The sequence below is a fragment of the Megalops cyprinoides genome, chromosome 13 (genome assembly GCF_013368585.1).
Source record: "Megalops cyprinoides isolate fMegCyp1 chromosome 13, fMegCyp1.pri, whole genome shotgun sequence".
In the NCBI taxonomy this organism is placed as follows: domain Eukaryota; kingdom Metazoa; phylum Chordata; class Actinopteri; order Elopiformes; family Megalopidae; genus Megalops; species Megalops cyprinoides.
In genome coordinates, this window is record NC_050595.1 from 25,997,928 (window position 1) to 26,009,304 (window position 11,377).

Consider the following 11,377-nt stretch of genomic DNA (forward strand, 5'->3'; position numbering starts at 1 on the left):
TGCCGGCATCTGAGATATGACCATCACATGCTTTTGTGTGACGCTTAATGGCTGTGTCGTCTTTCTAATTTGCCATTTGCACCAACAGTGAATGAACACACATATTCTTCCTTATGTCGTATATTTTTGACATAAGGATGGCATTCTAAATAGTAGAGTATATGATTTCAGGCAAACTCAAGTATATGTTTTGAGAATGCATATTAAGAATTTGTCTATAGAATATTGTTTACCTTGACGAAAAGCGTTATATCGGGTTTTTTTCCTCTCTCTCTCTCTCCTTTCTTACTTTTATATACAATTTACGTATTACAAACTATACAATGATCCGTTTTGCGTGAACTGTTCAAAATGCACACAAAACCTTAAGTGTCAGGTTTAGGATCATTTTATCACTGCGCAACAGCATACATAGCCTCAATGTAAGGATCAGCCTTCAGAGCTCCTAGACAATCTATAGAAAGCAACAGAATGTTTTCAAACACAAAGAAGCAAACCAAAGCTGTCAATGACCAGAGTACATCGACGCTGAGTCAGCATGAGAATAACGCATCCTTCCCAATAGAGGTCAGTGTAGTGCAATATAAGGAGCAAACGATTGAACAGACACATTCAGAACCATGTTCCTTTTCATTGTCTTGTATCATTTCCTTTTTATTGCCTTCCTTAAAACTTGCCTCCTAAACTTCCCACTGTGGTTTTAGCTCAGGCTGGAAAGCAAAGGTGGATAACCTATAAATTTCTAAAAAAATCAATAAAATATGTAATAGCTGTGGTTGGGATACCCTGTCCTGGTTCCTAAAGCACAAAGTATGACCAAGAGCCACTTTTTCTAAAAAGGCGGCTAAACAAAGTTTGCAGTTGACACTGCAGTCAGATGATTCTGCATGGTGACCATTTTCTAGCCATTACTTCAATAGCCACGGTGCTCCTCACTCTGTGTTTCTGTATTTCACTTGCCTTTGCCCACAGGAGATAATAAGTCTGAAATGGAAATAATATCTGGCAAGGAAAGCCAAGTGTCGTTTAAGGTAGGATATTGCTAAGATAGGATAGTGCTATATAAAAAAGCATATAACTCCAGCTCACAGAGGGCTGAGCCTCATCTCATTTGGGCATTCAGTCTGGCATCTGCATTGTCAGCAAATGCTGGTGTCAACAAACCAAGTGCCAGCAAAATACTTATTCACTGGCCGGTGGAAAGACTGATTCTGACTTTTGAACGACTACTTGTAAAATATGTATAACATAAAGACCTCTATATACATGCATAAACCAATGAATATAGGATTAATTGTCATAGTTAAATAGAACTTTAAATAACAGGAAAGACAATGGACAACATTAATTCATTTATTATTCATTACATATATTATATATATTATTATATTATTCTGTTTCCACCATAATCATCTTTCTTCAATTTTATCCTCTCTCTTTTCTTCCTCCAACTCAGAGTTCAAAAATATATTGAACATGTTATGAGATGCAAATGCATGTAGCATAATGTGAAAACTTCACAGTACATGCATGACATAATGAAATCACCTGTAGTGATTTGCAGTAATCTAAATACAAAACATTGACACGATGACACAATTGTTGTCTCTAGTGAATTATTAGATTTTCTTCAGAAAAGCTGTCTGGTATTTTGGTTCTCATCTCATAGTTGATAGTTGTAATAGCTGACATACAATTCTTACTTTGAAGTATAACATAAAACTTATATGTATTTACTTTTTATTTCATTAAAAGCTAAAGTACATGGGCATTGTAGTTAATCAGCAGTAAGTTCAACAATTTCCTGAAGACACTAGCTAGCGGTGGTGTTTGGTAAAACGGCTCTTCGTGTAACGTAACAACTAAGTTCTTGACATACTACATTTTACTAGATACAATATTTAGTGGGATTGCACCGTTTCCATCATGAAGCATTCCTAAGCATTCACCGAATTCATTTGAAAACAACGATAAAACTGTGTTCTTAGTTCTTCAGACGTTTTTTATCATGACTGGATCAAATAAAGTTTCAGGAAATGCGGTTTGACCATAAAGTTTTTAACAACGTGTAACTTGCCAATCAGAATCAGGAGACACCTGAGCTCCCGTTTGACCCGATTACTCGAAGACATTCGCCTACTCTAGCGAGTTTACTTTGCCTGTCCCTTTAACGGCACGCTTATGTAAATTACCGATTCACGTCTGTGTCCATGCTTAATCCTCCATTATGAAAGGCATTTGCCCCATTGAAATAAAAAAAAATCACAGCAAAAAGCACTTGCGATCTGGTTGCTACACACGCTTCTGAGGTTGCTGAGGAATGACCAAATTAAATTATTCCGCTAATGCAATCAACGCCTTTCATTCCGCTTCCTGTTTTTATGTTTACAGCTATTTAAAGAGGCAGGCCAGCGCAATGCCACGTGCGTGACAGTGCCGGATCTGTTGAACTATCACCACGGGACAGCTTGCTCGCAGCAAGGATGTTTCCACAAATCTAATTAGTTTGTGGTATCAGATTCCCATTAATGGAAGCGCCTTTTAAAACTGACTAATGTGTGCGAAGACAAAAATGAAGACATTTAAAATTTTATTTAACACAATACTTTATGTAATATAGAGCAAAGTTAAGACAACTTTACACTACATTTGAAGTATTGACACTTCATTGGTACAGACGTGTTGCTGTTTTGTGCTTAATTTGTACCAGGGATCCTACAACTCACTATCTGGCAATTCAGAGCCCATACATACATACATAGATACATACATAGCATTTTGACAGTCACCAGTTAACATATCTTCAGTGGCCTTGTCTCTCATTACAAAAATAGTGGCAGTAACAGATGCACTCCTACCCGGTCTACATTAGACTGAACCATGTTTACATATTCTGACCAATTCTAACCAAAATTGACAATAAAATCCTTAAATCCTGGCCAAATTAAGCACTGTTTGCACCTTTGAGATCATCCAAAAAACACTGTCTGTGCGCTAAATATGAAATCACATCGTTTTGTGTACAACAGAAAAACCAAGCTTTAAATGCTGTAAATATATGAGATGTACATTCAATACCTGTAATGAAATTATTTGCACATCACAGTACATATTTCACTTGAAACATTTCTTAAGCGACACATTGTACTGGTCATTCAATAGCACTGCAGCGAGCAATAGCACAAATTATTATATGTAAATGTAGAATGAGCAACAGGACTATTCATACCTTCTCAAGAACTACATGTTACAATTATAACTATCAAGCACATTTAAGGCATCCGGTGTCAACAGTCATCTAGTGTAAAAAATGTACATAAAAATTAGCAAAAACAAACTCACTTTGAACACAACTTTTTTGAGAAATGGTGGAAAGCAGTCATCTTTTTAAGGATCATGCTTCATCGTACTTAGTATTAGTGATACACATTTCAACAATACGTGTCCAATGGGACAATTACCGTCCATGTATTGCTTTCTGTCGAGCACAATTAAAATAGTTTCTAGAGAACATTTTTCTTTAAATTAGAGGGAACGTGGGGAATATATTAAAATGATGAATATTTTGAACACACAGCACTCAGCTTCACAACAAATGGAATCCAATAAATTAACAGTCAGTATCATATTCAAACATACATATATAAATATATAAAAGCTGGCCTCTCTCTACACTGCTGCCTGTGGTGCCCAGCTGACTATTAACATGGCAGTACTGAACCAGAGGCCTGCTTTAGGAGTCTCACGTCTGATGTGTCATTCTGCAATACAGATTTAATCTGCAAACTCAACAGGACCAAGCTGTATTTCACTGCCAGGTCTGCTCAATTCAAACACCGATTGAATACGCTTAAATTGCAGCCCATCAACGGCATTTTTATTCACTTTGCATTACGCAGTAAATTGCTGAGAGGGAGGTCTGATCACATTTTTTATGTGAAGTAAGCACATTTAGTCTTTCTATGCACTCTTGCTGACACTGTGTGCAGCTGCCACAAACAGCATGAACAGAGTATCCCCACAGAACGTCAGATCATTTAAAATTGTGACGCAAGTGCTACGTTTTGCATTGTGCACTGGTAATGCACAATTTCACCAGAATTAAAGGCAAAAAGAAAATGTCGCTTGTGCACCAGTTGCTTCACCTCCATCCTACAAGGCCATGCACAATCGTGCTGTTCCTCACAGCCAGATATACCCAGCTGGCTACAAGGTGGCTGGCTACTTTCCAGCTACCAATAGCCATCCAGCCTCTATAGCTATTCTGATCAGTGCCAACACAGCTGTAATCCTTTAAATCATTTAGAACTCTATTTAGATATAGGAGACATATATTTTTCCCATCTAAAATTTGCTGATTGCCGATTATTGAACTTGAATAACTTCTATGGAGCCCATTTCCAACTTTTACTAGGGTCCATCCACTTCACCAAATTCAAATGGATGGTATAGCTTCATCTGTCAAGTACAGTCACTGTTCACAGCACAAGCCCCTTGCAGAGGCACCCCAGTGCAGGACATTTTTATTTAATATCCAAATATTTTCAAAGTTCACTGAAAATGAAACCCAGAAAATGTGTCTGGTTTGATGATGCACCAAGCACACACAAAACAGAGGAGCTTTATGGTGCCAATTTTTATATGCTTAGTGCTTCCAACCATTAAATTTCCCTGGGTTTACCATTTTCAGTGAGGAACTGAAGGTGCCCTTTTCATGAGAACAAAACACTGGTAGAATTAACAAACTAACTGTGAACCATACTGTCAACCTAAGAACCTAATATTGTACCAAAATGTTTCTACAATGTTGCCGACTCTAATCCACATTGCTGCTTAAGAAAATGTTTTCTTAGTAATGGCAATCTGTAGAGGATGTTTTTATTAATGTTGCCCCTAATTAGGATGTCATTATTAAGAAATATTATCTGTATCAGAAAAAATGTTCCACATTTATAGATAAAAAAATTACCCTTTAGCACTTTATACTCCAGGTGAAGTATTTCAAAAGCAAATATACTGAAAGTGGTGGCATTCAAAACCATGAGAAAATGGCTATTCAATTGAATGACAAAATAAAACATAAGAATCACTTTCTGGCAAGGGGCAAGGCATTTAACTGAAGCAATTCCTTCTATATCTTTCCAGTGAACAGGTCGTGTGAGACTTCTCCCTCAAACTTCTCAAAGACATTGTAAATCCGCACTTCCTTTTGCGGTAGAAAATTAGTCTTGTGCTTGTACCTTGTGCTGTGAGGTTTGTCTCAATATTCACCCTGTTGTACAACTTCCACTAATGGTAAATCAAAATTCCATGTACACAAAAACCACTGGTAGAGCACTTTGAAAGCAAGCACACATAGGCAAAATTACGATAAAGCATGGAGAAGACGATCAAGACAAACTTAAGTGCATGCTTGAAACAAACAGGCATACAGTACTTACTCAAAAAAAACACTAAAACATAAATTCCCTATATCCCTCTGAAGTCACAGCCCATTGTCTTAACGTGGTTTTAAGTTTCACACCAGGCAACTGTATTGATTAACAGTATTGGTAAGTGCATCAAGCTGACCTGATGCACAACAAGAATACAGACAACTCACAAATTGTATCTGAGAGGCCCTGACAGTATTGCTAATTTTATCTGAGATTAAATGTAGTATCTTATTGTACGTATTGGTACTTTAGCTTCAAAATAAAATCATTTCAGAAAACTTCAATATTTGAGTTATTGTCATGATTTATATAGAACCATGAGGTGCCTGAGAGAGGCATTTGGGAAGACCAGAAAGGATTGTTGAAAAAAAAGAAAAAAAAAAAAACAAAGATATCAGAAAGCAGCTTAAAACTCAAACCATAACGGAATATGACAACTCATCAGTGGTCTGGACAATCATTATACCACCAGAGGTGCTGCTGGAGAGAAGGGAAACGCCGCTTGATGCAGAGGACCACCGAGGAGAGTGTGGGCAGAGAAAGTCATGGGTATGCTGCAATGGGGCAATCAAGCACTTGCCCAAGCCTACTGACAGGCCTAAGACTGTAACCTATTCTTCCCAAAACAAAACCAGCAATTGGCCAAATGTCAAAAGAAAGAAGGAAGAATACGTTCAAAAACATTTCTTATAAAAGTACAATCGGCCAAAAGAAGAGGGAAAACTCTGAAATAAACACGAAAATCAAAACACCAAAAAGGTTTCCGCGAAGTCGCCAGAACCGCACCTATCCCTCGCTGTTGACCGTGGGCTGTCCCGCTAGTTCCCTGGTTCTCGTGAGCTGCGCCCCCTTCTCCTCCATGCAGGTGTCGCAGCCCCAGACCGCCGACGCTTCCGCCGTCAGCAGGTTGTAGGCCGTCTCAGTCATTCCTGTGCAAACCCGGTGGAACCACTTCTGACAGGAAGCCTCACACAGGATGGCTTCCTGGTCATCGTTCACCTCGTTTAGGCATATCCCACACGGGTACACGGGCTCCGTGGAGGAGTGGCTCGGCCTGTTGGGGTGGGGCAGGGTCTTGTTGCCGGCCGCGCCGCCTCCGCCGCTGCTGCTCCGCCTCCTCCTCCGCCTCCCCTCAAGGGAGGGCATCTCCGTGGAGCCGCAGGGCTGTGGGGAGTTTTTCAGAGGGTCCTCCGTCGGGTGGATGATGCCGTTGAGCTTGTCCAGGGCGTTGGGCTGGCTACCTTCCTGACCCACAGGAGCGCTTCTGTTCTTCGCCTTTGGGTCCAAGGCGCTGTCCGGGCAGGCCGTCTCCTCGGGACCCTGACTCTGTTTCTGGGGGGACGCGCTCTGCGACGCACTTTTCCCCGAAGCTTCGCTTAAGCCTTGTTTGGGCGCAGCGGCGCCGGACTGGCTGAGGTTGTTCTGTTGCTGCATAAATCCTGGGCTGGCATCCATGCAGGGCCGCGGTGGTGCACCGACAACGGCATTGCCCTCCAGTCCGAAACCCGGGCCCATGTCGGGGTTTGCGCTCTGGCTCACATTATGCGGTGGCATCTGACCGAAGCTGTCTCCCGGGCCGGGCCTAAACGGCTGATTGGGTGGGAGGGGCATGTTGTTGTTGAACACTGGCTGGTTTCCATAGCCGGGACTCTCGTGATGCCCGTAACCGAAGCCGGGGGGTCGACTGAACCCCATGCCCATCTGGTTCTGGGCAAAAGGATGGAGCTGGTTTCGCATCTGGTAGGGGCCCCCGTAGGGAGCCGGCATCCGGGGGGGTCCGTGGGGTGCCATCCTTTGGGGGCCGTAGCCGCTGAACCCAGGGTAGTGCGAGTGGCCGTAGTAAGGGTTTCCAGAGGGCAGAGGCTTGAATGACGGCGCATTGTAGCTGTCATCAAAAGGGTTCGCCGCCACAAGGTGTTCTGCGCTTGGATTTGGGGGCGGGGCATATTCCGAGAGAGGAGGAAACGAAGAAGCCTGGAGGAGAACACAAGAGACTGCAATGAATTGACTGGTCACTTTGTTCAGATCATCAACTGAAAGGTGACAACTCTCAGCTGGCTGTTATCGAAGCAGTGTAAATTTTCAAACTTAAAAACAACACATGGACTGTCAGCTGAGAAAACCACACAAAAATTTCAATGGCAAAAGCAAAGTGACTGTTCTACCTGCTTTTTGTGACATATACACAGATCAAATTAAATCCTGAAGAATGGAGAACGTCTCCCCTGCTATACATCATTTATTGAATATCAATTTGTCACATTAGGGTGGACTTAAAAGAAGCTACCTGCGTGTTTGACTTGCGCTTTTTCTTATCGGGGCTCCCGAGTAGCACACCCGGCCCTCCTAACCCATCAAGTCCACCGTCTCCTCCTGTAAAATCACATCCCAACGCATGTTAGAAATTCACTCCGTGTTCCTTATCAGAAAAAGCATGCATTCTCCACTTGCATCATGACAATATGCGTTATACACTGGATGACACCTGACAACTGTTTGGACTAACTTCAGCCATAAACACACAACATAAGGTTGTTGTCTTAACTATTCTGATTCGGTGTTCTGCTAAACACGGTTATTTATTTATTGACCGACACTGTTAAAAATAAAATACAGCTACTGTCAGCTACTGTATTTCGCATGTGTTACGCCTGCTTTTGACATTAGACCTCAAACGCACACGTTTCTAATGTCGCCCACGATACGCTTGATTAATTTCAAAATGGGAAATATCATTCACATTAAAATTTCCACCTTTACGTCATTTGCGTTCAGGCTCGTGGCTGTAAATCTTAAAGTTGCACCGTCAAAACACTGCTCTTACAGTAAAATAGTCACGTACACTGTAAAAATCCAAACTTCTGTTCCTCGAATACAAACTGTCCCCGTCAAAGCACTGGCAACAGACTTTCTACCTGGAAAAGCGCAACTTGTGGTTTACCAACCTCAAATGCACTTTCTTGAAAAAAGGGCTTTCGATAGCTAGCTATAAAAACCGTCGGCAGGCTATAAAAGTTCACAGCAGTTTCGTTACAAGCGCAAACATTCCGATATATAAAACAACGACGCTGGTGATTTTTTTATAACGTAGCTATATGCTAAATTCGAGTTGTGTCCGTTTTTTCTAAAGTCTGTTTCTGTAACGCGCTGTCCATTTTGAGTTTCAGTAATTCTTCAAAGGCCTTGAGGTAGGCCGACGAGCTCCTTCACAGTCGTAATTATGGTTGAGACTTGTGTGCAAGCGTATCATGCCCCCGCAGACACTAAGCTAGCTAACGTACAACGCGCAAGCGACCAAAAATAGCGAAATCGCTTATTACCTCTGTTCCTTTTAAGAGAGAGGGTGTCTTTATCTTGTTCTGCTGACATTACAGGATCCCTTACATGACTAAAATGACAAAAGGGAACAGGGTTGTTATTATTCTAAACGCTAGCTAAAGGTGACCGCACTCGTCTTCTCCCTTCGCAGCAATCAGAGCTATCTCTGTGTGTGTGCAGGAAAGCTGCAAGGGTTTGCAAAGTTTGGGAGGAGCGGACGGATTCAACTTAGTTATATGTGGCCGCACACGTCGAAAATTGTGAAAATACGGAGCGATCGTGAATTATTTATATGTTGGGGGTGTAATCGGTACATTTAAACTGTGTAAATCTTTCCGTTAGGGAAAACTGAATGTAAATGTCACAACAGAGAAACCCCTCCGTATTAGCATGTGAGTGTGTCTGCACTGCTCCGTTTGATGTGGTGTCGCTTTCAGACAGCGATAAACCGCTGATGCAACATTGCGACCAAGAGATCCTTAATTAGCCCAGCTTTCCCTCAGCATTAGTGCACTCAAAATATGTGATTTTTAGAGTGATTCTATATGTTGTACAATGTTACAATGTACGTTCCGAGTATAGTTTTCATCGTTTGGTCAGTATATGGAAGCATACGTTGTGGAGCCTCGTGTGAAATCGGGCTTTTTTAAATTAAAGACATGCAGTTGCTTAGCTGCAAACGATTGGTTGCTGTAAATACAATACGCACCCGGAATGATAAACCGACTGTGTAACGTTTAGAAAGACTACTTTTACAGCAGGCGTCCATCGATAGAAACCACAGTCATTAAGACGTGTGATAAAATGATTTCCAATAAGCTCTCGGGGTATGGTGTAAGAGTGATATTGTCAAAACTGTCAACTGAACTGTCTTTCAGCTACTGTTACGCTGTTGTAGCCTATAGATTCTCAACAACTTTCCGTGAATTAAGTTTATTTTGATTTCCCCGCTGTGTCGTTCAGTCGGTCTTATTACAACTCCTTATAGGGTGTTCGAAGTAAGAGTATGCGCTAGCCCTGGAAAATTAGGAATGGAATTGCCTATCAGTTTTATAGCATTTTGTGTGGCAGCACAGGCGACATATGTGATGCGGTGACGTCATCGGTCAAAATTTTCTCTGTAGGTCATCAAGTTTGATTCACGTGAGCAACGTACTGTAGCGATGGCGCGTGTCAGGGAGGGTGACGCGTCGCATGCCCAAATTTGTTGCATTCGACAGCTTCGTTTTTAATTGATACAATGAAGTGGTCAGTCAGCCTGTTGTGACAGTTTTTAACGCTGAATCTGTGAATATGGCAGAACATGTCTGTACGCTGCGTTGTTGATGTGCATTTGCAAAATTCTCTCTCAGCGAGGGTATTTGGCAAATTGACCCTCAAGTATGGATATATGTATACATAATTGCGATGTATGTCCTGTTTTTTCCCCAGAAATATCCTGCCATATTAAAACCGAGGGATAATGATACACATATCACGTCCATGCTGATTTTCTCGCTCTCCACAACACTTTTTGGAGCATAAGTAAACCTTTCAGCACGAGTTGATTCTCTAACGGTAACACGCAGTTTTTTAAAAAAGCTTTCATTTCTTTCCATTTTCATTTTCTTTCGAAGTCATTTTCATTTTCTATGAATAATCAACGTTTTTACTGTGACCAGCTACTCCTACCAAGATAGGCAGCAATATTCTCCATATTTGTTCATAAATAGGAAAAGACAAATTAAGTATTGGATATTTTTTCCCTGAAAACAAAAATGCTTTAAAAATTAATAGACAGGCTCCTTTGCCTGCGGTTGACTGGATAACCGTGAATGATACCTACAGCACGGCGAGAGCTGAGAGAACAGCCTTGCTTTCACGTATAGATTTTGCAATCAGTGGAATGGTGTGTAACACAGACACAGAGAGGAGAAAAATCACTAAGAGTGGAATTACACCCCATACAGCTCACCCAGCAGTTAATGCCCATGCTGAGAAGATCCATATTTATGATCTACATATTGAACAGGAGAGGGCAGGGATAAGCTTCCCCCCCCCCCCAAATTACATAGTTAATTTTTTCCCCATTTAAAAACTGAAGCGGATGCTGGTTGAAGGTCCAGACTCCATTGTTTCTTTAAACAGCAGGCATTGTTACTGACAACACACTGACGGCATTCTCAGATTATCATTAAATCTCATGTGGGTGGTAAATTAGAGTTACCTTCGCACACTAACAAACTTGAAATTGGGCTGGTATTTTAATTGTAGCTAATTAAGTTCCTGCTGAGAAAGCAAGTAACGGTTAATGAATACTAATGTCTCAATGTGCTGGGAATTCTGGTCAATAACGACTAATGAGACCTTACTTGTTTAATCCCCTTTAATGAGTGGTTGTTCTCTGAAGATTTCCTTTACCTTACAAGACCATTTAACAAAATAATGCATATGTAATGTGTGTACCCATACAATGTCATTATCACTTCCCAGAGCTGGATCAATTTTATTGACTGACACTAAGGAAGCTCATTTTTGAAGGGAAAAAAACAGATGAGATTAATTTGATTTTTTGATCCCTTGTAAAGGTCACAGTATGGATATGTAAGAAGGTTACCTAGTGTCATAGACTAATATGTACTAAA

At 41.1% G+C, this 11,377-nt stretch overlaps 1 protein-coding gene across 1 annotated transcript; it reads right to left on the reverse strand.

Moving 5' to 3' along the window:
- Positions 1-5,031: 5,031 nt before the first annotated feature.
- On the reverse strand, positions 5,032-8,897 carry pygo1 (pygopus family PHD finger 1). Its single transcript, XM_036543160.1, has 3 exons — positions 8,756-8,897; positions 7,723-7,808; positions 5,032-7,409 (listed from the first exon to the last, which is right to left on the reverse strand). The coding sequence occupies exons 1-3, from the start codon at positions 8,802-8,804 to the stop codon at positions 6,222-6,224; spliced, it is 1,323 nt and encodes a 440-aa protein (XP_036399053.1). The 5' UTR covers positions 8,805-8,897; the 3' UTR covers positions 5,032-6,221.
- Positions 8,898-11,377: the final 2,480 nt, after the last annotated feature.

Bases quoted from the DNA above. Each gene is read 5' to 3' on its own strand.
- pygo1 (XM_036543160.1), bottom strand. From the start codon at position 8,804: ATGTCAGCAGAACAAGATAAAGACACCCTCTCTCTTAAAAGGAACAGA. The intron at 7,809-8,755 runs GTAATAAGCGAT...GTGATTTTACAG, and splicing joins CTCTCTTAAAAGGAACAGAG to GAGGAGACGGTGGACTTGAT. The intron at 7,410-7,722 runs GTAGCTTCTTTT...GTTCTCCTCCAG, and splicing joins AGCGCAAGTCAAACACGCAG to GCTTCTTCGTTTCCTCCTCT.